General features: G+C 40.7%; 1 protein-coding gene across 1 annotated transcript; it reads left to right on the forward strand.

The window, feature by feature from the left end:
* ZC3H8 (zinc finger CCCH-type containing 8) lies at positions 1 to 27,418 on the forward strand. The gene is made up of 9 exons (XM_052648918.1): positions 1 to 133; positions 3,831 to 3,927; positions 15,493 to 15,724; positions 16,920 to 17,050; positions 19,064 to 19,186; positions 19,689 to 19,800; positions 20,967 to 21,076; positions 23,377 to 23,426; positions 26,827 to 27,418. Exons 1-8 carry the CDS (start codon positions 48 to 50, stop codon positions 23,404 to 23,406), a joined length of 921 nt encoding a protein of 306 aa, XP_052504878.1. The 5' UTR covers positions 1 to 47; the 3' UTR covers positions 23,407 to 23,426; positions 26,827 to 27,418.

A 27,418-nucleotide genomic window follows, 5' to 3' on the forward strand; every position in this document is an offset into this window, starting at 1 on the left:
TCCTTGCACGGGGCTTGTTTCTTGGTAGCTCGGCGGCGCCGGCGCCGATGAGAAAGATGGATTTTGAGAACCTTTTCTCCAAGCCGCCAAACCCGGCTCTTGGCAAGAAGTCCGCCACGGATTCTGACCAAAGGTGACCGCTAGTCTTTTCATGCTTTGAACGCAGGGACTGCAGCCGGGTTCCGCCTTAGTTGCTTAGGGAGTCCGCGGGGGCGGCGCCGTGAGGTCCGGCGTCCAGAGGTCATTCGGGGGCAGGAGTTAGAAGCCGGGGTTGGGTCCCGGTTCGTAGACCGCCGCGGCCAGAGGCCCGGGGAGCGGCGGGGTTCAGGCGGCGAGCGGGGTGGGGGCGGGGGAGGTTCAGTATGCTCCCTTTTCTCTGCGCCCAGGTCGCTCTGGCTGGGAGGGAGCCCGCCTGCGGCCCCTGTAGCATTTGTCTTCCAGACCGTCAGCTCCTGGAGGACAGAGATCATTTGTTGTTCTCACTGCACGTGCTGAGTGCTCGTCGGTAGAAAAGATGAGTCGTGAAGGATAAACAGCGAGTAATCTGCCTTTAGTCTCCCGATTTACATTGAAAAAGCCTAAAGACCATAATAAAGCAGCGAACTACATTGCGGTGTATTATTTCCCTTATGTTTAAAGAGGTGCTGAGACTGCCGTGGAGAAAGTGAAAGCTGGGTAGTGGGTAAGGGAGGATGGGATGGTAGGGAAGACGTAGATCTTTTAAAGAAGGTAGGTAAGGAACGTTTACTAGTAACATTGATGAGGAATATTTGAGTAGGGGCTCGAAGGAGGCGAGAGAGGTTGATTATCTAGTGGGAAGAATATTCCATGTGAAGGTCTTGAGCTGGAGTAGACTTGCTGTGATGGGAACGAAGTGGCCAGAAAGACAGCTGCAGTGGAGAGGAAGAATGGTGGGACTGGAAGAGAAGAGCCTGACAGGTATTGGAATGGGGCCGGAAGGGAAGGGGCAGATTGTGTAGGGACTTGCAGTTACCATAATAAGGACTTTGGCTTTTACCTTGAGTGAGGTGAAAGGTAAGTATTGGAGGGTTTTTAGCTGAGACTTACACATTAGCGGGACCATCTGGTGGTTGAGAGTAGACTGTAGTGGCCGCTAGTAGTTAGGGTTAGTAGCAAGAAGTGGTCAAGTCTGGGGCTTCTCTAGTGATCCAGTGGTTAGGAGTCTGCCTTGTAATGTCTGGGAAACTGGTTCAATCCCTGGTCAGGGAAGATCCCACATGCCCCAGAGCAACTATCTGTGCACCACAATTACTGAAGCCTTTGTGTCCTGCAGCAAGAGAAGTCACTGCAGTGAGATCCCAGAGCTCCAAAACTAGAGAAAGTATATGCTATGTAGCAAGGAAGACGCAGCAAAGCCAAAAATAATTAAAAATAAATGTTTTTAAAGTGCATGTTCAGTCGCTCAGTTGTGTCCAACTCTTTGAAACCCCGTGGACTATAGCCCGCCAGGCTCCACTGTCCATGGAATTTTCCAGGCAAGAATACTGGAGTGGGTTGCCATTTCCTCTTCCAGGATCTTCCTTGACCCAGGGATTGAACCTGGTGTCTCCTGCATTGTCAGATGAATTCTTTACTACTGAGCAATTGGGACGAAGCTCAATAAAGAGCACATGGCTAGATTTTTTTTTTTTTTAAGTGATCAGGTAAGGATGTATTTTGAAGACTGGATGGGGAATATGAGAGAGGAGTTAAGATCGACTTCAAGGTTTTTGGTTTGTATCATTAGGCTAGAGTTGCTGTTTAAGATTGTAGGGTGATTGGATCAAGAGTTCAGTTTTGGATATAAGATTTTGTCTAGTAGATATTTGGGGCTTCCTTGGTGGCTCACATGGTAAAAAATCTGCCTGCAGTGCAGGAGACCTGTGTTCAGTCCTTGGGTCGGGAAGATCCCCTGGAGAAGGGAATGGCTGGAATGGCTACCCACTCTGGTATTTTTGCCTGGAGAACCCCATAGACAGAGGAGCCTGGCGAGCTACAGACTATGGGGTCGCAAAGAGCCAGGCCTGACTGAGTGACTAACACTCCTACTGCTAGTAAATATTTTAATTGCCTTTTTTTTTTCTTTTGGCCAAGTGACATTCGAGATCTTAATTCCTCGGCCATACCAGGCATGGAACCCTTGCCCACCCCCCCCACCCCCCCCACAGAGGCAGTGTGAAGTCTTAACCACTGGACTGCCAGGAAGGCCCTAGTAGGTACTTTGAATGGGAAGTTGGCTCTGCCTGCCTGAACTCAAATCTCAGTTTCGCTCTGCTAGATTTCTGACATGTTTTGTAAACATTCTGTATTCAGTTTTCTCATCTATAAAATGGGCTTTTTAACAATAGCATGTATGTGGAGGGCTGTTGTGGTGTGTCTAATGTGCATGGAACAGCGCCTGGCACAGAGTAGGCATAAAGCATGTCAGATGCTACTGTTACTGTTGCTGTCGTCATTATTGCTCTGTCTAAGGAACGCTTGCTTCCTATATAAGACAGTTCATGACTGGAAACTAGACCAGTGCCAGTCCACAGTATTAGGTTTATTGGCTCTCGTAACAATGGCCTTGGTCCCTCTTCTGATAGATGTGACGGAAGCTCTGACGCAGGACGGATGAGTGTAGTAGCTGTTGGATTGGATTGGATGTAACGTCCCAGTTTCTCCTGTAACTGAAAGAAGTGCAGAGTCACTGTTCAGTCCTGTGCTGGCAGCAGTTTCCACTCGCAGCCTGTTCTTCTGAAGTTGTCTAGTCCTTGCCCTTGTCTTGCGTGTGACTCAGATCTTAAGCTTTCGTCATGTAGTCACTCCTTGTCTTCAGCCCCCTGTGTCTATGTGTGTGTGAGTCGCTCAGTCGTGTCTGATTGCTTGCAACCACTAGTCTCCTCTGTCCATGGAGTTCTCCAGGCAGGAATACTGGAGTGGGTTGCCATTTCCTTCTCCACCCTGTGTCCACAGCATCTACCATTAATTAGGGTTAGCTGTATATTTTATTGGCCTCTTTGTTTCTTATAGTTCCCATTTTCATCTTTCTTAGGTTCGTTTTTAGTTTTGTTGGAATATCCTCTAGTAGTCATCTGAGACAACTTTTCTTTCTTTTTTTAAAAAATATATTCTTAGCTGCACCATGCGGCATATGGGATCATAGTTCCCCCGCTAGGGATCAAACTGCATTGAAAACAGAGTCTTAACCACCAGACCGCTGGGGAAGTCCCAACAACATTCCTTTTTGATCTTCCCACTTGAATATAAGTTTGGCTCCCTTCTGACCTCAGAAGGCACCCTGAATTCTACCTGAAATATTTTTCTCCCTGATATTCCTCTTTGTTTTCTATTTTTACGTATCTTTTAGGTTCAGAAAACCTTTGGTCCCCATATCTTAGATTTAAAATGTTCCTCATATATACACCAGTTCTTATCACCCCATACAGAAATTTCTTTCTTTCTTTCTCCCAAGTAGATAGAAAGTTATCAGAAAGTGGGAACAAGGTCTTTTTCATTGTTATATCCCAGGATTTAAGACCCAGAGCCTGGTATATGGCGGATTCTCAGTATTTGTTGAACGAATAGATGATTCATATAGCTGCTAATAGTTGACTATTAAGGTTATGTAATTTGAAGTTTCAGCTTTGCAGTTTACTCATAAACATATGTTGACATTTACTGTTTATCATAATTTTGTACATTTCTCTGAAATATTTGGAGTAGAATCTGATTTTGGAATTTCTTTGAGGGCAAGTTGAAGGTAAACCAGAGCAGTGGATATTAATGCTGTGGTATGAACCCCTTTCAGGTTGAAAACCCTTTTGTGTTATTTGATATTTTTGCTACAGAATCGGTGGTGAAATAGATGATACAGAAGTTGAAGAAACACAAGAAGAGAAAATAAAATGGAAAGTAAAACTGGAATGTGAGCAAATTCCCAAAAAAGTAAGAATAAGCTGGTGTCTTGAAAAAAACAGATAGGAAGGGGTGTGAGAAATTAAATAGAGAGTCTGTTTGTCTCATTTTAGTCAGCATTTGAGACCAGGTTACTTATATCAAAGGAAACCTGTTGATGCTTTTTAAAAAATTAATTGTTTAAGAACTTTTTTGTCATTTAACATGAACTGGTTATCTCTGAAGTGGTTGTAAACAATTTCAAAAACTTCTTTCTTTTCAAATTAAAGTTTTGATTTGCTACCTTAGCTAGCCTTAGTGACTTACAGCTTAAAGATTGTATTAGCTTGCTAGGACTGCCGTAACAAAGTACCACATACTGAGTGGTGACTTAAACAACCGAAGTTTATTGTCTTGTGGTTCTTGAGGCTGGCAGTCCAAGAGCAAGCTGTTAGGAGGGTTGGCTCCTTCATAAGGCCGTGAGGAAGGGTCGGCTCCATGCCTCTCTCCTAGCTCCTGGTTGGCTTGCTGCTGGCCTTTGGTCCCCCGTGGCTTGGCTTCCAGAAGCATCATCTTCATTTTTACCTTCATGCTCCGAAAGGCATTCTCCCTGTGTGAATAGGTCTGTGTCTAAATTCCCCCCTTTTATAAGGACACTAGACATATTGGATTAAAGCCTATCCTAATGACCTCATCTTAACTAATTGTACATATTATGACCCTATTTCCAAATGTGGTCATGTTCTAAGGTACTGGGGGGTTAGGACTTCAATTTGGGGAGGACACAGCCAACCCACAGCAAAGCCAACATCTGCTTCTGTCTTGCTTTTTCTCTTTTGGAACCTTTGTTATTGTGAACTTTAACACACTACAAAAGAATGAGTTCAAATTGGCAGTGAGATCTGCAAGACACACATGGCCTTTAATATAATACTGTTATAGTCAGCTTTATAAAAGGATTCAGGGTGGAAAGTACAGCATCTTCGTCTCAGAAGGCCTCTCAGCTACCCAGGGACATAACTTCTTTTGCCCTTTGGGGCATATATGGCTGCTGTAGACAAGAGCCCTGGTTAAAACTGAGAAATGATAGCGTGAATTTCCCAGACGTTTTTAATACTTAAAAAAAATTTTTTTTTAACTTCCTTGGTGGTGCAATGGATAAGAATCCACCCACCAAGGCAGGGGCACAGGTTCGATCCCTCCTCAAGGAAGATTCCATGTGCTGCAGAGCAACTAAGGTTGTGCTCTACAACTGTTGAGCCTGTGCTATAGAGCCCGGCGCTGCAGCTACTGAGCCTGTGGGCCACAGCTGCTGGAGCCCCTGCTCCGCAACAGGAGCCACTGCGCTGCGAAGCCTGAAACTAGAGAAAGGCCCGCGTAGCAACAAAGACACAGCACAGCACAGCACAACAAAACTGACTTGTGCACCGCTGCTACTGCACCCACGCTCTAGAGCCCACAAGCCGCAGCTGCTGAAGCCTGTGCTCTGATGAGAGAAGCCACTGACGTGAGAAGCCCATACGCTGCAGAGAACCCCCTCCCCGCCCCCCACCTCGCTGCAACTAGAGAAAGCCTGCGCGCAGCAATGAAGACCCAGCACAGCCGAAATAAGTAAATAACACTACTTTAAAAAAATTTTAATATTAATCACATAAGCCCCAGTCCTTTGTGCCCACTTAAAGTTCCCCAGTACATATAGAACCCCATACAGGATACAGGCAGATACAACCATCTATGGTTATCTTAAGGAGTTTCTCAGAAACAATACTATGAGAATGTAGACACCTAGATTATTTGTAAGTAGGCTTACTTCAGGCCAGGCTCTTTGCTTACAAGTGTATAAAACATAAGTGTATCACAGCTAATTAAAAAAAGAACTCAAGTAAACACTGTGCAGCTCTCCTTTTCTCGGTCGTGTTCCTTTTTTTCCTTCCAGAGACGACTACTGTCCCAACTTGTGCACGAATCACTTGCTTGTTTGCAGTTTTCCTACTAATGCTGTCCTCCTTAAGAGTGTCGTTTTCTCGTGGCTATTTTTGCACTTGGTAGAATAGTGTTGTTGTTGTCCTTTTGTCTCCTTTTTCTTAACATTACATTTTTAAGACTCATGGTATGCATAATGTATACTTATAGAATATGCATAGTGCACACAAGTGATGTATTCTTATTTGTTCATTTTCTTAACCACATAGCATTCCATTATTGAGTATACTAGGTGCTGGCATTGGTAGACATTTGGCCTCACTTCCAGCTTTGGAGGTTGTGATCAGTGCTGCTACGTCTCAGTGGTATCCTGCTGCACATCTCCTCTGCAGTTCCTTTGGAGTAGAATCGCTGGGTCTTAGAGGATAAGCATCTTTCTCTTTATCATGATGCCAAGCTGTATTCCAAAGTCGTTCTACTGATTTTTATTCCCAAAGGCGGTGTAATGACAGTCTGTATTTCTACAGAGATATCTCCACACTTTCTTAAGTTTTGCCATCTGGTGAGATACTTTCATTGTCGTTTAGTTTGCATTTTATTGATTACTATTAAGATGGAGCATCTTTTCATATTTGTCCAATTTAGATTTCCCTTTTTTGTGTGCCAGTTTAAGTCTTTTTACCTTTTTTTCTTTTTTCTTTATTCCGGATATAGGGGATTTTTTTTCCCCCGTGTGGATTTATGTGTTGCAGGTATCAGCTCATTTTGTAGCTTTTTTGCCAAGTTAATAGCAATTTTTGATAAAAGGTTAATGATTTTAATGTTTTCAAGTCTGTTAATCTTTTTTTCATAGTTAATGCTCTATGTGTTTTATTTACATATCCTGAGATAATAAAAATATTTCCATACAGTGCCATCTAAAAGTTTTGCTGTTTTTCCTTTACATTTAAGTTTATAATCACCCACAATTGATTTTTGTGTTTACTATGAGGTAGAGGGGACAAATTTTGGATTACTTTTTTTTCCATTATCCTACCCAGTTGTTTCAACACCGTTCATTGGGGGAAAAGGTGGTTCTTTTCCCATGAATCTTCAGTGTCACTGTTGTCAAAAATCAGGTGTTTGGAAAGTGTTTGTGTTCTGATGGATCCATTTCTAGAGTCTCTGTTCTCATCCACTGGTTTATGTGTCTACCCCTCCCCTTAAGACCTCATTGTATTAATTAGTACAACTTAATGATAATGAGTTTGGATATCAAACAAGTAAGTCATCTCACGTTTTTCTTCTTTAACTGTCTTGGCTATTCTTAGCCCTTCATATTTCCATATAAATTTTAGAAATAGTTTGTCAAGTTCCACAGAAAACCCTTGTGGGACTCTCACTTGGGAATGCATTGGAACTGTAGGTCATTTGGGAGAGAATTGACATCTTTAGAATATTGGATTGTCCAGTCTTTAGGCCCTCTTTTAATTGTCTTAGCAGTGTTTTATAATTTTCTTTGTAGATATCTTACATACCTTTTGTTAGATTTAATGCTGGGTGTCTGATGAGGCTTTTGTAAATTACATCTTTTTTTTTTTTTTAGCACTATTTCTAACTTATTTTCATTTAGCTGACATGTTCTATTATATAGGAATGCATGGGATAAAGCTTTTGAGTTCTTGTAAACATTTCTGAAAATACTGACTTTATCCTCATAGCTGATAGGTATTTTGGCTGAAATAGACTTAGGCTTGAGGGTATTTGCCCTGTTCTCTTCTGCTACTATGTCGCCAATGTGAGTCTTGCCAGTCTGGTTCTAGTCACTTGGTAAGCATCCTGTTCTGGGAGCTTTTACATTCTTATCTTTATTCCCGGTATTGTTAGAGACTATGAATCTTCTCATTCATTGTCCTTAAGTATTTGGTGAAACTATTCATACCCTTCATGCACAAGGAATGTGTTTTATTTTTATTCTTTGTGTTTTATCTTTATATTCTAAAAAACTTCCTCTTTCTGTTTATCTACATTTCATGAGTCATAATTTAATGATTCAAGAGTTCTTTCTTGTTCTGCTGTCTAGTTATAACTTTCTAGCATTAAAAATATATATACCATGTTGATATCTTTGTGTATTTGTTTAAAATTTGTGTGTTCTTTTCTTTCCCTTGAATTGTATTTCTTCTTCTGGGTCAGGTTTTCTCTTTGTCCTGCTTTTTTGTTTTATTCTCTAGGTCTGTTTTGTTTTGCTGTCAGGTTTCTCGTTGCAGTGGCTTCTGTTGCAGGGCATGGGTTCTAGAGCACAGGCTCAGCAGTTGTGGCTGCGGGCCTGCTTGCTCTTCCGCATGTAGGATCTTCCCGGATCAGGGCTTCACCCTGTGTCTCCTGCGTTGTCTTTACCACTGAGCCACCAGGGAAGCCCTGCTTTTGTTTTTCTTTATGTCCTTTGAATTAAGAAAGGCCTGGGGAGTTGATGAAAGTCCTTTGCTGATCTGCTGGTGGGTCTCCATAGGCATTTCTTCTCAATGGGAAGCCTGATTGGGCGCTTGATACTTGAGTGGGCTCTGTGCATCTGTAGGTTTCCAGCAGCATGCTGCTGCTGCTGCTAAGTCGCTTCAGTCGTGTCCAACGCTGTGCAACCCCATAGACGGCAGCCCACCAGGCTCCCCCATCCCTGGGATTCTCCAGGCAAGAACACTGGAGTGTGTTGCCATTTCCTTCTCCAATGCCTGCAAGTGAAAAGTGAAAGTGAAATCACTCAGTCGTGTCCGACTCTTCGCGACCCCATGGACTGCAGCCTTCCAGGCTCCTCTGTCCATGGGGTTTTCCAGGCAAGAGTACTGGAGTGGGGTGCCATCACCTTCTCCATCCAGCAGCATAGTAGTTGAAGAACTACTCCTCATGTGCCATGTATCCCCTTTGGCAGTCTGGCAAAGCTCTTGGGCCCCTTCTCAGAATAATGTTTTTAAGTGAATAAAATAAAATACATTGGGTTGTAATGGAAGTTGATTTTATTGAAACACAGTTATCAAAATAGTAAGACATGAGGTAAGAGTAGTATATTCTTTGTTGATGCACTAAATAATTAGATCCAGCTGTAGGTCTCATTACTGTGTTGTAGGTCTAAATATTATGTTGGCAAAGTGATGACCATAAAACATAACATACTTTGAGGTCTGCAGTAAGTATAACATGAAAAGTCCCTGTGATTTCTGTCTGTGACAGTTGCAGCTACTGCTGATACTACTGTGGTTGCGGCCAGTGTTCAAAACAGAAGAAAATGCTAAATGTCACTTTAGAGGTTGATGAAAATTAACATGTGATTTTTATTCTCATCCAAGTCCATTGAATTCTATCGTTCTGTCCATAGAGCCTTGGCCAGGGGCAGGCAGGAGAGGGGCATGCATCTCCGGACAGCAGGTTATGAACCCCTGATATAGAATAGAGGATGGAGTGTTTTTCTGATGGAAGTTGTTCCCACATGTCAGAATGTGAAGGATTTCATTCTGGGCTCTTAGTACTTGTACAAGAAGACTTGGCCTTTATCAGACATTTTAATAAATTTCTTTAGAGAATAACCCTCTTTTTGGCATGGGGTAAATTTTTGTTTGGTTATATTCTGGGTTGAGAGGGGGTGGTCAGAGATAATTTGTTACAGTAGCTTTGTTTTTGTTTTTTTTATGTAGCATTTTAATTCATTCTCCTTTATAGCCCTATTTCTCACACTGCAACCTAAGCTCCAAATTATAGCTTGCTTTATGTTTGTCAAAAATTTGCCAGGAATTTGTTGAGCCCTTCTTAATTCCTTCCTGACAAACTGTACTTCATTTCCCCCACTTCCTATGCACACATTCTTTTGAGACTATTTCCACATTTCTGTACTTTTATTTCTGTGGAATTTCAGGAGACCATACTAGTTCTATAAACCATTCTGAATCAAGTGCAAGAAAATCTTTCACTTAAAAGAGGAGACAAATACTTCAGACTTTCTTATGAAAGGGGGATAAGTTGTAATATTGTGTTCTTATAGTTTTGAAGTTATATAGAGAACAACAGACATCAGAGCAATGAGTTTATAGCAGCTGCATGAGGACATATTTAAGCAATCATTGTGTTAATATATTGTATTTCTCAGTGCCCTCTGAAAAGAATGTCAATTAGAAATGCTTCTCTAATGTATGGGCTTCCCTGGGGGCTCAGATGGTAAAGAACCTGCCTGTGAATGCCAGAGATATATAAGAAACGTTGGTTCAATCCATGGGTCAAGAAGACCCTGTGGAGGAGGGCTTGGCAACCCACTCCAGTGTTTTTGCCTGGAGGATCCCACGGGCAGAGGAGTACATTGGGCTACAGTCCAGGGGGTGGCAAAGAGTCAAACACGACTGAGCGACAACACTTTTACTCTCTCTAATGTCTAATAAAGCAGCATAGCTGATGATCGTATTGGCTTTATAATGTTACCAAGTCGTCTCATCTCTTCATTTAATACAAGTAAGTCACTTTTGTTACTGCTTGTAGTGAAAAGGGTCAGCTTCAGGATTGCAGGCCTGTGGGTCTTGTGGGGTGGGGGTGTGGTGAGGGGACATGTGATATCATTCATCTGGATCCTTGTAATGTTTTGATTCAGATGCACTGAATAGAATCCCATGGTTGTGCTAAACTTCATATGCACTGTTGCACTTGAATGATTTTTTTGGTTCTCCCTATGCCTGCTAAATAATGTGAAAGGCTGAAACCAAGGTAAACGTAGTTATCCTCACAGCCCCACCCATCAGCAGAAATTTGGATTAAAGATGTACTGAGCATGGCCCCGCCCATCAGAACAAGACCCAGATTCCCCCACAGTCAGTCTCTCCCATCAGGAAGCTCCCACAAGCCTCTTGTCCTTCTCCATCAGAGGGCAGACAGAAATGAAAACCACAGTCACAGAAAACTATCCAAACTGATCACATGGACCACAGCCTTGTCTAACTCAATGAAACTATGAGCCATGCCGTGTGGGGCCACCCAAGACAGACGGGTCATGGTGGAGAGTTCTGACAAAACATGGTCGACTGGAGAAGGGACTGGCAAGCCACTTCAGTATTCTTGCCTTGAGAACCCCATGAACAGTACGAAAAGGCAAAAAAGACACCAAAAGAGGAACTCCCCAGGTTGGTAGGTGCCCAGTATGCTACTGGAGATCAGTGGAGAAATAACTCTAGAAAGAATGAGGTGACAGAGCCAAAGCAAAAACAACGCCCAGTTGTGGATGTGACTGGTGACGGAAGTAAAGTCTGATGCTTTAAAGAACAATATTGCATAGGAACCTGGAATGTTAGGTCCATGAATCAAAGTAAATTGGAAGTGGTCACACAGGAAATGGCAAGAGTGAATTTGGCAAATTTATTTCAGATGACCATTATAACTAGTACTGTGGGCAAGAATCCCTTAGAAGAAATGGAGTAGCCCTTATAGTCGACAGAAGAGTCCAAAATGCAGTTCAGTATGGTGGCTCAGTCACATCCGACTCTGTGTGATCCCATGGGCTGCAGCATGCCAGGCTGCCCTGTCCATCACCAGCTCCCAGACTTTACTCAAACTCATGCCCATTGAGTCAGTGATGCCATCCAATCATCTCATCTTCTGTCATCTCCTTCTCCCGCCTTCAATCTTTCCCAGTATCAGGGTCTTTTCAAATGAGTCCGCTCTTCCCATACGGTGGCCAAAGTACTGGAGTTTCAGCTTCAACCTCAGTCCTTCCAGTGAATAGTCAGGATTGATTTCCTTTAGGATGGACTGCTTGGATCTCCTTGCAGTCTCTAAAGAGTCTTCTCCAGCACCACAGTTCAAAAGTGTCCATTCTTGAGCGCTCAGCTTTCTTTATAGTCCAACTCTCACATCCATACATGACCACTGGAAAAACCATAGCTTTGACTAGATGGACCTTTGTTGGCAGAGTAATGTCTCTGCTTTTTAATATGCTGTCTAGGTTTATCGTAACTTTTCTTTCAAGGAGTGTCTTTTAATTTCATGGCTGCAGTCACCATCTGCAGTGATTTTGGAGCCCCAAAAAATAGCCACTATTTGCCCATCTCTTTGCCGTGACGTGATGGGACTGGATGCCGTGATCTTAGTTTTCTGAATGTTGAGCTTTAAGCCAACGTTTTCACTCTCCTCTTTCACTTTCATCAAGAGGTTCTTTAGTTCTTCTTCACTTTCTGCCGTAAGGGTCGTGTCATCTGCATATCTGAGGTGATTGATATTTCTCCCGGCAATCTTGATTCCAACTTGTGCTTCCTCCAGCCCAGCGTCTCTTATGATGTACTCTGCATATAAGTTAAATAAGCAGGGTGACAGTATACAGCCTTGATGTACTCCTTTCCCTATTTAGACCCCGTCTGTTGTTCCATGTCTAGTTCTAACTGTTGCTTCCGGACCTGCATACAGATCTCTCAAGAGGCAGGTCAGGTGATCTGGTATTCCCATGTCTTTCAGAATTTTCCACAGTTTATTGTGATAAACTTGCAATCTTAAAAACGACAGAATGATATCTGTTAGTTTCCAAGGCAAACCATTCAATATCACAGTAATTCAAGTCTATGCCCCAACCTCTAATGCCAAAGAAGCTGAAGTTGAATGGCTCTATGAAGACCTACAAGACCTTCTAGAACTAACACCCAAAAAGATGTCCTTTCATCATAGAGGACTGGAATGCAAAAGTAAGAAGTCGAGAGATACCTGGAGTAACAGGCAAGTTTGGCCTTAGAGTACAAAATAAAGCAGGGCAAAGGCTAACAGAGACTTGCCAAGACAATGCACTGGTCATAGCAAACACCCACTTCCAACAAACAAGAGAAGACTCTACACATGGACATCACCAGATGGTCAATACTGAAATCAGATTGATTATATTCTTTGCAGCCAAAGATGGAGAAGCTCTATACAGTCAGCAAAAACAAGACCAGGAACTGACTGTGGCTCAGATCATGAACTCCTTATTGCCAAATTCAGACTTTAATTGAAGAAAGTAAGGAAAACCACTAGACCATTCATGTATGACCTAAATCAAATCCCTAATGATTACACAGTGGAAGTGAGGAATAGATTTAAGGGACTAGATCTGATAGACAGAATGCCTGATGAACTATGGACGGAGGTTTGTGACAAGTATAGGAGGCTGTGATCAAGACCATCTCCAAGTAGAAGAAATGCAAAAAAAGGCAAAATGGTTGCCTGAGACCTTACAAATAGCTGAGAAAAAAAGAAAAGTAAAAGGCAAAGGAGAAAAGGAGAGAGATACCCATCTGAATGCAGAGTTCCAAAGAATAGCAAGGAGAGATAAGAAAGCCTTCATCAATGATCAGTGCAAAGAAATAGAGGAAACCAATAGAATGGGAAAGACTAGAGATCTCTTCAAGAAAATTAGAGGTATCAAGGGAACATTTCATGTAAAGATGGGCTCGATAAAGGTCAGAAATGGTATGGACCTAACAGAAGCAGAAGGTAATAAGAAGAGGTGGCAAGAATACACAGAAGAACTATACAAAAAAGATCTTCATGACCCAGATAATCATGATGGTGTGATCACTCACCTAGAGCCAGACATCCTGGAATGTGAAGTCAAGTGGGCCTGAGGAAGCATCACTATGAACAAAGCTAGTGGAGGTGATGGCATTCCAGTTGAACTAGTTCAAATCCAAAAAGATGGTGCTGTGAAAGTGCTGCCCTCAGTATGCCAGCAAATTTGGAAAACTCAGCAGTGGCCGCAGGACTGGAAAAGGTCAGTTTTCATTCCAATTCCAAAGAAAGGCAATGCCAAAGAATATTCAAACTACCAAGCAATTGTACTCATCTCACACTCTAGCAAAGTAATGCTCAAAATTCTCCAAGCCAGGCTTCAACCATATGTGAACTGTGAATTTCCAAATGTTCGAGCTGGCTTGAGAAAAGGCAGAGGAACCAGAGATCAAATTGCCAACATCCACTGGAGCATAGAAAATGCAGGAGAATTTCAGAAAAACATCTATTTCTGCTTTATTGACTATGCCAATGCCTTTGACTGTGTGGATCACAATAAACTGTGAAGAGATGGGAATACCAGACCACCTGACCTGCCTCCTCAGAAATCTGTGTGCAGGTCAAGAACCAACAGAACCAAACATGGAACAATGCACTGGTTCCAAATCAGGAAAAGAGTACGTCAAGGCTGTATATTGTCACCCTGCTTATTTAACTTGTATGCAGAGTACATCATGTGAAATGCTGGGCTGGTGAAACACAAGCTGGAATCAAGTTTGCTGGGAGAAATACCAATAACCTCAGATATGCAGATGACACCACCCTTACGGCAGAAAGAGAAGAGGAACTAAAGAGCCTCCTGGTGAAAGTGAAAAAACTGGCTTAAAACTCACCATTCCGAAAACAAAGATGTGGCATCCAGTCTCATCACTTCATGGCAAATAAATGGGAAACAATGGAAACAGTGAGAGACTTTATTTTCTTGGGCTCTAAAATCAGTGCAGATGGTGACTGCAGCCATGAAATTAAAAGACACTTGCTCTTTTAAGAAGTTACGACAAACCTAGACAGCATATTAAAAAGCAGAGTCGTTACTTTGCCAACAAAGTTCCGTCTAGTCAAAGCTATGGTCTTCCCAGTGGTCATGTATGGATGTGAGTGTTAGACCATAAAGAAAGCTGAACGCTGAAGAATTGATGCTTTTAAACTGTGGTGTTGGAGAAGACTCTTGAGAGTCCCTTGGACTGCAAGGAGATCCAAGCAGTCCATCCTAAAGGAAATCAGTCCTGAATATTCATTGAAAGGACTGATCCTGAAGGTGAAAGTCCAGTACTTTGGCCACTTGACGCAGAGCTGACTCGTTGAAAAACATGGTGATGCTGAGCAGGATTGAAGACAGAAGGAGAAGGGGACCACAGAGGATGAGATGCTTGGATGACATCGCCGATCTGATGGACATGAGTTTAAGCAAGCTCCGGGAGTTGGTGATGGACAGGAAAGCCTGGCGTGCTGCAGTCCTTGGTGTTGCAAAGAGTCAGACACGACTGAGCAACTGAACTAGACAACTGGGCCCTTTACAGATAAACTGCTTAATTGAAATGTATTGTCCGTACCGGTTGTAATAATAACTCTCGATTAGCCCTGGTGTCTCGAAGTACAGACACCTGTAACCCGTACTTGGGAGTGTTTCTGCGCCAAGTGCTGGAAGGCGTCTGCTGCTTGGGCGGCTTGGCAGTTTCCTGTCGCCATTGCTGCTGCATCCCCTGCCAGCAATGCTCCAAGCTAAGGGAGGAAGCAGACTCTGGTAGCTGGTGAGGTGGATTTCCAACTCTCGATGACAGGTTACTGAATTAAACCTAAAAAGATGGTCGATGCAAAGGGAGAAATAAAATGTGGACTATATTACTGTACTTCTTTTATAGCAAATAATTAAGTTGTGGGGCTTTAGTCTTTCAATCTAGTAAAGTACACACAGTGAACAGATAGTCTTCCCTCAAAGCATCTTTTAAGTGTGGATGCACGTGTTTTTGTTTTTTTTAATTCCGGAAGATTTCATATACATCGAAGTGGCAAGACTAGCACATGAAATCCTTGTGTTCTCATCAGTCAACTTCAACAATGATCAGTTCACAGCCAGTCTTTATTTCTCCTTCATGATCAGATTGTTTCAAATCATGCTAGGTTTTTAAATTAGAAAATTTAATTTTTACTTAGTTTAGGCACTCTGGAAGCTCTACATCTCTGAAGAATTTGCAACATAGGAAATCAAGAAGTAAGGACTACGATGCATATAGTGACGATGACATCTGCAATCAGGAGCCAGAAGATAATTTCGCTAAGGAGCTTCAGCAGTACATACAAGCTAAAGAGATGGCAAGTGTTACTCAGTCCCTACTGTGTCCTGAAGGATCTGTGAAGAAAGAGACAGCAAAGGAGACCACGAAAGGTAAGAGTCAAACTGCTTGATCATTTAAAGTTACCTGGAGGAGTAGTCACCACTGTCCATGGATGGAGGTGGGGGTGGGGTCTGCATTTTATCTCATGGTAAGACCAGATTTTCTTGGATCTTGACATCAAATGTGAGCTGGTCACTTGGTGTACAGATGCTCAGTTTGCAAGAGGAGTGGCGGGTGCAGCAGAGTTTTCAAAGGATGACCACTTTGGGACTCCCCTGGTGGTTCAGTAGCTAAGACTCTGAACTCCCAATACAGGGTGCCCAGGTTCGATCCCTGGTCAGGGAACTAGATCCTATATGTGGCACCTAAAAATCCCGTGTACACAACTCAGACCTAGTAAGGCCATATAAATAAAATTTTTAAAGGACATGACAACTTTGCAAGGGAGAATGCTAAATCCCTGGCTTCAGCGTATGTGAAGGACAGGAAATACCTTTTCTGGTTACTTTCCTTTGAAGAAGAATAGATTGGGATAATAGTGTATGAGACTAAACTTGGGAATATGTTCCTTTTTATAAATATTTATGTTTGGCTGCATCAAGTGTTAGTTGCTTCATGGCATGTGGGATCTTAGTTCCATGACCAAGGGTCAAACCCATGTTCCCCACATTGCAAGGCAGACTCTTAACCATTGGACCACCAGGGAAGTCTCCCAGGAATATATTCTTTGAGATTACTAAAATAAAATTAAGCCATAGATATGACAATAAGGGACAATTGTAAGTAAAATTCTCAATCCTCTCATTTTTTTCCCTGTTGAAATGTTTTTCTATTTTAAATGGATCTGTAGATCAACTTAATCTATATAAAATGTTTTCAGTGAATAATCTGACAGCCATATATGAGGTCCTTTGAAGCTTTTACTATTGCAGCACTATAGCAATTCTTGATGAGATCCATCGCACTTTGAAAGAATCTGGGCTGGTGGCTCGCAAGAATGATTTCGTTAATTATCTTGCTTTTTTCCTGGCAGTGCCTTATATATTTTCACAAGGAATGAATTTGGGATCCAGAGTATATTAATCCCAGAGCTGTTGGAAGGACAGGTCCACATCATCCCACTTTTTACTTTTTGAATAGTGGAGAACTTTTCCTGCATTATTACAGAATATCCCTCGTAAGAGTAAACTGCTGTTGTTGTTTTATATTGTCTTTAAGTTAAATTTTTGTTGTTGTTGTTTTTAGCTGTTAAGCAAAAAAATAAAAACCTTAAAGCTGTTCACAAGAATGGTAAAAAGAAGAAAATGAAGCGAAAGTGTCCTGGCCCTGGAGACAAAGGAAATGCTTCCCTGAGGAGCAGTGGCTCACAGGACCAGGTATGAGAATCCACGTGTGTCGGAAGGCACTGCATCTCACACCTCAGGGGGGCCTCCTTTACCCCCAGCAGGCTCCCCACATGCTCCCTTCTCCCTGTTAGGCTCCCTTCCTCACACTCAAACCTTAGTGTCGTACCTGCTGCCCCTGAATACATACGCACAAGCCCCCTGATTTCTGAGTGCTGTGCTGTCGATGACTGTGAAAAAACAGATGTGGGAAGCAAGGAGAAGAGAAGACAGCCACGGGTGCGTGCATGCTAAGTCACGCCCAGCTCTTTGCAGCCCCGTGGACTGTAGCCCGCCAGGCTCCTCTGTCCATGGGATTTCCCAGGCAGAAACACTGGAGTGGGTGCCATTTCCTCCTCCAGGGGATCTTCCCGACCCAGGGATCGAACCCACATCTCTGTGTCTCCTACACTGACAGGTGGATTCTTCACCACCAGGCCACCTGGGAAGCCCAGACCACTGGACTGCCAGGAAAGTCCCTAGATAGCTGTGAGGGCATTCTAACGGCCATTGGTCTATTGGTTTTTGACTCCCTCTGGAAATTAAAAGTGAATATTTTTGAGACACCCCCTTCCAGATACCAGACCCCCCCCATCCCCTCTGGTATTTTGATTTTGCTTTCTAGAAGTTCTTCTTCCTTGGTCTGCAGATGTAATCACAGTAGAGCAGTAAGTGACTCTTCTGGACTCTACTTTTCTGAGGGCTTCTAAGCTGGATGGCAGCCATTTGTTAAGCTTGGTTCAGGAGACAAGAGTTAGGGCTTGGTAAAATATTAGAAACACCATATATTATGGACTGAAATGTATTTATATAAAATTTGTTTTACAAAAGGCGACTGTGAAGCCATAGGGTTTAGGGCTGTAGTCACCCAGGGCCAGGCAGGGCTGCACTCAGGCAGTGTTCCCTTTCCTTTGGTTTAGATTGACTCAAGTGATTATTCCACCATAACTGACAGCTCTTCTACATGAGAAACAAATTGTAAACATGTTTGTTAGAATTCAATCACATGATCAAATAAAACCGAGAGTTAAAACTGGCATACTTGTTAGGCACATGATTTTGAGAGTGCCGAGTGGAATTTTGACATTATTACAGAGCAGCTCACATAAGTGTGCAGTCAGCTCCCTTCTTTGTACCTGTGGAATTCCTAAGACTGTATGTGGGAATACCATATGTAGATGCTGTAAGTTGTACCACAAGTTAACACACTGAAAGTGATTTATGTTTCTAAAGACCTGTAATAAAATTCCCCTTTCATTTTTATGTGAAAGTCCCGTTTTGTTTTCTTACCTTTATCACCATCTTGGAGGGTCTGTTTCTAATTATGTTTACTAATTTGAGCTCATCAGTCTACTCAGCTCACACCTAATGAGCCTGTCGTTGAAATGAAAGATTACGCTACTTGTGGTTGGTTTACCTTTTGATTTTTGAGGTTTGTCCCCAGTGTTCTAAAGAGCCTTGTTCTTAGACTTCACTGTTTATCACAATGAGTGGAACTTACTTTTTAAAAATTTTTAAATTTTTTAAGTGAGGGCAAGTATGATATAATCTCAGGTGGTGCAGTAAGAAAGAATTGGTAGGTAAAGAATCCACCTACCAATTCAGGAGCTGCAGGAAACGCAGGTTCGATCCCTGGGGTTGGGAAGGTCCCCTGAAGGAAGAAATGGCAGCCCACTCCAGGATTCTTGCCTGAAGAATTTCATGGACAGAGGAGCCTCACAGGCTTCAGTCCATGGGGTTGCAAAGAGCCGGACACAGTTAGCATGCAGTCAAGATACAATAAAAATTCAGATTGCACAAACACTAATGTTCAGTGGTGGAATGATACCAAAACTACAGTCATTCATTTGTTTCAAATGATATACAAAAATCCAAGTCTTACCTGAAGGGCAATTCAGAAGAGTTACTTTTTAATGTTTTAAAAGGTGGTTTAAGATAATTTTGTACAATGGAATCAAATGTTTAATCTCATTTTTCACATTTAGTTTTCTGTTTTTGTCTTCATAGAATGGGAAATCTAAAGAGCAGCAGCAGCCTGTGAGAATGAGTCAGGGGTTCATCAACCAACATACAGTGCAACGCCAGGGAAAGCAAATTTGTAAATACTTTCTTGAAAGGAAGTGTATTAAGGTATAGTATAAGCAAAAATACATTAAGATGTAAGGTATAGCAAAAATGCTCTAAAACCAGCTTCTGTTTCTGTTAGACACTCCAAAAGCATACCTGTATAATTTTAGAACTGTTTTCTTCTGGAAAGGTTTCAAGTAGAAAATTTTACTGAAATATTCTTTTGTAGTTAAAAAGTAGTAATGTAATTCCACAGTAATAAGAGAACAGAGTCTATGTGATTTTAATACTTTAGACCATGAAATTTTTGTACCTTGTTTTGTCTCTGAAAACAGATAGTTTTTTTTCAATGCTTTGTGTTAAAAATGTTAAGGACTTGACAAACTGCAAGCCAAAATATGTAATACGATGCAGTTATAATAGCTCTTTAAAAAGCAGACTATACTGCTTCTAACTAAGACTTTGTTTTCTTCTGGAATCATTTGCTTATCCAGAATTAAGTAGGAATTGTAATGGCTTAACTGTGAGAAATAATAGCTTTCCCTTGTTTCTTCCTTTGGCCCAGGGAGACCAATGTAAATTTGATCATGATGCAGAGATAGAGAAGAAAAAGGAAATGTGTAAGTTTTATGTACAAGGATATTGTACCAGAGGGGAAAACTGCCTTTATTTGCATAATATCCTTTATCACAAGATACAGTAAATTTACTTTTCATAAATGTTTACATGAATGTAAAATTTTGAATGAAACAAATGTTTTAACCATGGTGAAATTATATTATCTAAGCTCAACTCGGTATTAAAGTGATTAAATTGTTCACAGATTAGAAATTCTCTCAAATGTACATCCTCTCTAACTGGGTAGTATAACAGGGTCTTGAGACCTTACATTTTAGGTCCCAGGAATACTTTCTCAGAATTTCTGCTGTGACATCCCTGAATTGAATCTGTATTCATGAAATCTGCTTCATAAAAGAGGCAGGAATTGCATAGTTTGGGAGTACTTCTTTTCTGTTATACTCTGTGCTGTATAGAGATTAATTGTCCCTTAATTGAAGAGTAACCCTAACTCTTGAGTATAAATGGTCTAGACATGCTATGAAAACATGGAACATAACATTTTAGGACAACTGCACATTTGGTCACCACGAAAGTTGTTTTCCTTTAAGTCATTCAATATGAGGAATCTCAAACCCTAACTTGAGAAATTTTTCCTGGGAAATAATATCGGAGTTGTGTATATGGATCCCATTTTAAACAAGTCTAACAAGGATCCAGATTTGCAAGACACATTATTGTTACTGACTTTAATTCCCTCACCCCAAAAGAATGCTTTAAAAATAGTCAAATTTCTCTAAGTATTTAAAATGCACATCTCTTTTGTCTTAGTGAAACATACCTGTGGTTTAAGAATGATTACGAGGGAGAAATTTGTCCTGTGATAGCCAATAAACTTCATGTGTATAATCATCCTAAAGTTAATTTTCTTATAACCCAGTTAATAATTTATTGTCTCGTGCTTTATTTTGTTAAGAATGGATCTTTTTATTTTTAATTCATTAATTTATTTGGCTGTCCTGGATCTTAGTTGCAGCACGTGGGATCTTTAGCATGTGGGCTTTAGTTCCCTGACGAGGGATCGAACCCGGGACCCCTGCGTCAGGAGTGCTGAGTCTCAGCCAGTGGACCACCAGGGAAGTCTTGTCATCTCATATTTTACATAGAGAATTTAATGTTTCCACTAGTAGAAAAGAACTTCATGAAGGAAAAATAAAGTTATTAGGTTAATAATAAGTTATTTTAGCAGGATTAAAATTTTTCTCTTCCTTAACACTTGAGTTACATGAATATCCTTGCAAGTTTTACCATACAGGAGCAAAATGTTATCAGGGAGAATATTGCAAGTTTTCACATGCTCCATTGACTGATGAAACACAAGAACTGTTGGCTAAAGTAAGTACAATTTTAATTTTTGTTTTTCTTTTTTAAAGAATACATTTGAACCTAAGGGTGGGAATTTAAAAAGACACTTATTTAAGCAGAGTGCTTCATGGGTTAGCATATGGGTTATATTACGACAACTTACTTCAGTATAGAAAATTATTACTCATTTGTATGTTTTCCCTTGTAGCTTAAAGGAAAATTTATACTTGTTGCTGGTATAAATTGAAATGTTCTTAAAAACTTCAGTGTATTTAGCGACTTCAGTAGCTATGTCAGCCAATGGAAAACAAAGCAGATAGGAGAAATAGTACTCCTGATACACTCTTAGAAGGAAAGTTAAGGATCATTGGTTGATAAATATTTTAGAGTTACCTCAAAGCATACTCAAATGATTATTTCAAAGTTTTCTTCAAAAGCTCTTTCAGATTGTAAGAAAAGATAGTTGAAAAATAATAGTTGTTTATGTCCTTTCATTTCCATGTGTGAGTTGGACCTGATCTCTTCAAAATTAAATTGAAATGTGAGTGAAAAGAAAAGATTCTCTTTTGTTTTTTTTTTCTTTTATTTTCTAATTTTTACTTTATTTTACTTTACAACACTGTATTGGTTTTGCCATACATTGACATGAATCCGCCACGGATGTACATGAGTTCCCAATCCTGAACCCCGCTCCCACCTCCCACCCCATATCATCTCTCTGGATCATCCCCGTGTACCAGCCCCAAGCATCCTGCATCCTGTATAGAACATAGACTGGCGATTCGTTTCTTACGTGATAGTATACATGTTTCAATGCCATTCTCCCAAATCATCCCACCCTCGCCCTCTCCCTCAGAGTCCAAAAGTCCATTCTATATATCTGTGTCTCTTTTGCTGTCTCGCATACAGGGTTATCCTTACCATCTTTCTAAATTCCATATATATGTGTTAGTATACTGTATTGGTGTTTTTCTTTCTGGCTTACTTCACTCTGTATAATCGGCTCCAGTTTCATCCATCTCATTAGAACTGATTCAAATGTATTCTTTTTAATGGCTGAGTGATATTCCATTGTGTATATGTACCACAGCTTTCTTATCCATTCATCTGCCGATGGACGTCTAGGTTGCTTCCATGTCCTGGCTATTATAAACAGTGCTGCGATGAACATTGGGGTACACATGTCTCTTTCAATTCTGGTTTCCTCAGTGTGTATGCCCAGCAGTGGGATTGCTGGGTCATAAGGCAGTTCTATCTGCAATTTTTTAAGGAATCTCCACACTGTTCTCCATAGTGGCTGTACTAGTTTGCATTCCCACCAACAGTGTAAGAGGTTTCCCTTTCCTCCACACCCTCTCCAGCATTTATTGCTTGCGGACTTTTGAATCGCAGCCATTCTGACTGGTGTGAAATGGTACCTCATTGTGGTCTTGATTTGCATTTCTCTGATAATGAGTGATGTTGAGCATCTTTTCATGTGTTTGTTAGCCATCTGTATGTCTTCTTTGGAGAAATGTCTATTTAGTTCTTTGGCCCATTTTTTGATTGGGTCATTTATTTTTCTGGAATTGAGCTGCATAAGTTGCTTGTATATTTTTGAGATTAGTTGTTTGTCAGTTGCTTCATTTGCTATAATTTTCTCCCATTCTGAAGGCTGTCTTTTCACCTTGCTTATAGTTTCCTTTGTTGTGCAGAAGCTTTTAATTTTAATTAGATCCCATTTATTTATTTTTGCTTTTATTTCCAGTATTCTGGGATGTGCAATCTCTTTAACAAGTGGTGCTGGGAAAACTGGTCCACCACTTGTAAAAGAGTGAAACTAAATCACTTTCTAACACCACACACAAAAATAAACTCAAAATGGATTAAAGATCTAAACATAAGACCCGAAACTATAAAACTCCTAGAGGAGAACATAGGCACAACACTCTCCGAAAAGATTCTTTTGAAACCAAACTGTTTAATCTTGCAATAAAAACTCCCTTGAGCATATGCAAATATTGGAAAGTCAAAGGTCCTTATTTCTGGAAAGTCAAAGTTCCTTATGTTTTTAGTTTTGAAATAGGAAGAGTTATCCTGGAATTAGAAATTATAGCAAATATTTGGTTGTTTATTACCATGAAGCATATATGGAAAAAATGATGTATGTAGAATTCATTTTCCAATTCCCCTTTTAGTAAATATTATTAGGTGATTACTAGGATTAATGGTGTAGGAATCTTTAGAAAATTACAAAAAGAAAAAAAAAGGAAAATTACAAGAGTATGATGACGTACCTGAATTAGATAGTACATGAAAATGATTGTGAATTTTTTTTCCCTCTATATTAGATTTTGGATCCTGAAAGGAAGTCATCATGAAAATAAAATAGATGAAGAAGGTAAAATTGAAATTTAACATTTTTTTTCCCCCTCTGAAATGTCTCTAGAAATTGGCATGGGAACATAATATTTTCTCAAATAGAAGTCTTTTTCTTGCTCACTTAAAAAAATTATACAATATTTGATAGATATAAATAGATATATATGTGGGTCTCTGTCTTCCCACTCTGGATTTGTCACTATCTTTTTGTATTTTTATTCTCTTGTTTTATTCTTTGTAGATTTACCAAACGTGTAAGGTTAACTGAATATTATGCTTGGGTTTGGATATTATTTTAAACAGTATCATATTTGATATTTATTAGTGACTTGCTATTTTTACTCATCATTATGCTTCTAAGATTCATTCATGTATATGCATGCAGCTGTCATTCATTTGTACTCTTGTATAGCATTTTTTTCTATGAATATATTACAAGTTATTTAGACATTCTAGTGTTGATGGACATTGAGGTTATTTTCAATTTTTAAAATACAAACTCATTATAAATAAGTGTTTTACCTGTCTTCTGATGGAAATGTGTGTGAGTTGTCCTGAGTATGAATCAGGAAATAGAATTGTTGTATCATCTTAAAACTTAAGATAATCTGTATACTTATGCCTGATTTATATTGTGGTACAGCAGAAACCAATACAACATTGTAAAGCAATTTTTTTCCAATTAAAAAAATAATAAACTTAGGATAATGCCAGTCTTTTCTAAAGTAGTTCTTACAGTTTTTATTTCCACCAACTGTGTAAAAGAAATTCCATTACTCCACCTTCAGAAATGGTATGGACCTGACAGAAGCAAAAGATATTAAGAAGAGGTGGCAGGAATACACAGAAGAACTGTACAAAAAAGATCTTCATGACCCAGATAATCATGATGGTGTGATCACTCACCTAGAGCCAGACATCCTGGAGTGCAAAATTAAGTGGGCCTTAGGAAGCATCGCTACGAACAAAGCTAGTGGAGGTGATGGAATTCCAGTTGAGCTATTTCGAATCCTAAAAGATGATGCTGTGAAAGTGCTGCACTCAATATGCCAGCAAATTTGGAAAACTCAGCAGTGGCCACAGGACTGGAAAAGGTCAGTTTTCATTCCAATCCCAAAGAAGGGCAATGCCAAAGAATGTTCAAACTACCGCACAATTGCACTCATCTCACACGCTAGTAAAGTAATGCTCAAAATTCTCCAAGCCAGGCTTCATCGATACGTGAACTGTGACTTTCCAGATGTTCAAGCTGGTTTTAGAAAAACAGAAGAACCAGAGATCAAATTGCCAACATCCGCTGGATCATTGAAAAAGCAAGAGAGTTCCAGAAAAACATCTACCTCTGCTTTATTGACTGCGCCAAAGCCTTTGACTGTGTGGATCACAATAAACTGTAAAATTCTGAAAGAGATGGGAATACTAGACCACCTGACCTGCCTCTTGAGAAACCTATATGCAGGTCAGGAAGCAACAGTTAGAACTGGACTTGGAACAACAGACTGGTTCCAAATAGGAAAAGGAGTATGTCAAGGCTATATATTGTCAGTGTGCTTATTTAACTTCTATGCAGAGTACATCATGAGAAACGCTGGGCTGGAAGAAGCACAAGCTGGAATCAAGATTGCCAGGAGAAATATCAATAACCTCAGATATGCAGATGACACCACCCTTATGGCAGAAAGTGAAGAAGAACTAAAGAGCCTCTTGATGAAAGTGAAAGAGGAGAGTGAAAAAGTTGGCTTAAAGCTCAGCATTCAGAAAACTTAAGATCATGGCATCTGGTCCCATCACTTCACAGGAAATAGATGGGGAAACAGTGGCAGATTCTGTCTTTTGGGGCTCCAAAATCACCACAGATGGTGATTGCAACCATGAAATTAAAAGACGCTTATTCCTTGGAAGGAAAGTTATGACCAACCTAGACAGCATATTGAAAAGCAGAGATATTATTTTGCCAACAAAGGTCCATCTAGTCAAGGCTATGGTTTTTCCAGTAGTCATGTATGGATTTGAGAGTTGGACTGTAAAGAAAGCTGAGCGCCGAAAAGTTGATGCTTTTGAACTGTGGTGTTGGAGAAGACTCTTGAGAGTCCCTTGGACTGCAAGGAGATCCAACCAGTCCATCCTAAAGGAGATCAGTCCTGGGTGTTCATTGGAAGGACTGAAGCTGAAACTCCAATACTTTGGCCACCTGAGGCATAGATCTGACTAATTTGAAAAGACCCTGATGCTGGGAAAGATTGAGAGCAGGAGGAGAAGGGATGACAGAGGATGAGATGGTTGGATGGCATCACCAACTCAGTGGACATGAGTTTGAGTGGACACCGGGAGTTGGTGATGGACAGGGAGGCCTGGCGTGCTGCGGTTCATGGGGTCTCCAACAGTCAGACATGACTGAGCGACTGAACTGAACTGACCTTCAGCAATGCTTTAATTGTCAGGATTTAAAATTTTTGACCAATTTACTGGATGTAGAAATGGTGTCACATAGCTTTATTTTCATAAAGTTGTACATCTTTCCTATGCTTACTAGCTTTTGAGCTTCAGCTTTAGTGAAATGCTGTTAATCTCTTTTGTCAGTATTTGTATATTGGACTGATTTCAGGAAAAAGAGAGTGGCTATAGGTGTAGGGAAAATGGAAGAATTAAGGCTAATTGATTTTTTTTTTAACAAGGTATGATAAAGACTTTATTTTCTTTTTTTTCCCCCATATGGAGAACCAGTTCCCAGAACCATTCAACTGAAAAGACTGCTTTCCCCCACTGATTTGTAATAGCCCCTGTGTTGTGTATTGAGTTTCTTCAAATGAAGGTCTGTTTCTGGGATCTCTGTCTGCTCCTTTTGTCTGTTTCTCTAATACTCTACTGCTTTAATTACTGGAGCTTTACTGGATTTTGATATAGTTTGATAGAGAATCTGCTGTCAGTGCAGGAGACACAAGATGTGGGCTTGATCGCTGGTTGGGAGGATGCCCTGGAGTAGGAAATGGCAACCTGCTCCAGTATTCTTGCCTGGAAACTTCCATTTACAGGGAAGTCTGGTGGGCTACAGTCCACGAAGTTGCAGTGAGTGTACCGTGATTGAGCACCACACCACATAGTTTGATAATTTTTTCTAATGTTGTTCGTCAGGAGCATCTTGACTATATTGGACTCTTACTTTGTTAGTTTAGGTTAGTTTTTTGTTTTTTGTTTTTTAATAGCTTTAGAGGTGGGGTGTGTGGCTAAGTTCATAATTTTTACCAACTGATAATGTTTTGTTTTGTCTTGGTCTTTTTGTCCACACTGCATGGCATATGGGATCTTAGTTCCCCAACCAGGGATCAAACCCATGCCTCCTGCATTGGAAGCCCAGGATCTTAACCACTGGACCACCAGGGAAATCCCCAGCTAATGTGTTTTTGTTTTTTCTTCTGTAGCTTTGTATGGATGAAGAGTGCTTGTGTCTGTCTATCCCTATTCAAGACTATTCAAGACTTGATTTGGAGTGGTTTACAAGATTCCTGGTGTAGAGCGCTCCCTTGTGTCATTACAGTAAAGTGCAACTCTTCCGTGGACAGTGCGGAGGGACAGCATGTGGTGTCTAATGTGAAGGGTTGGTCTCCACCAAGATGGTTCCAGCCATTGAAACAGGAGGAGTGTATATGACAGAGATGCCAGCTGGTGGACAGATGTTATGGTAGTAGGTTGCAGAGGTCTGTTCTGAGTGATTGCATATTCTCAATAAAATAGGAAGCAAGGTTAGACTGAGTAAGGATGGATGAAGAGGTATAGGAGTTTGAAGAGAGAAAACCATCAGGTTTCTCATAGAAGACGTCTGGATAGTAGACAGTAAATACACAGTTAGCTCTTTTCATGTCATTAACTACATTCACAACATGTTGTTAATGGTTGCTCATAGCTTTGTTTTAAATTGCGGTTTGATGATGTTTTTTAAAACCCATTTCCTGTTGTTGGACAAAAAAGTTGTTTCCAGTTTCCTACTATTATAAATAAAATGGAACAGTGTCT

This window comes from Budorcas taxicolor, chromosome 11, assembly GCF_023091745.1.
Source record: "Budorcas taxicolor isolate Tak-1 chromosome 11, Takin1.1, whole genome shotgun sequence".
Classification (NCBI taxonomy): Eukaryota; Metazoa; Chordata; class Mammalia; order Artiodactyla; family Bovidae; genus Budorcas; species Budorcas taxicolor.

What these genes read in the sequence shown, in the direction of transcription:
- ZC3H8 (XM_052648918.1), top strand. Translation starts at nt 48, where the DNA reads ATGAGAAAGATGGATTTTGAGAACCTTTTCTCCAAGCCGCCAAACCCG. An exon ending in AGCAAAGGAGACCACGAAAG is followed by an intron (nt 15,725 to 16,919) that starts GTAAGAGTCAAA and finishes TGTTGTTTTTAG; the next exon opens with CTGTTAAGCAAAAAAATAAA. An exon ending in CACAAGAACTGTTGGCTAAA is followed by an intron (nt 21,077 to 23,376) that starts GTAAGTACAATT and finishes CCTCTATATTAG; the next exon opens with ATTTTGGATCCTGAAAGGAA.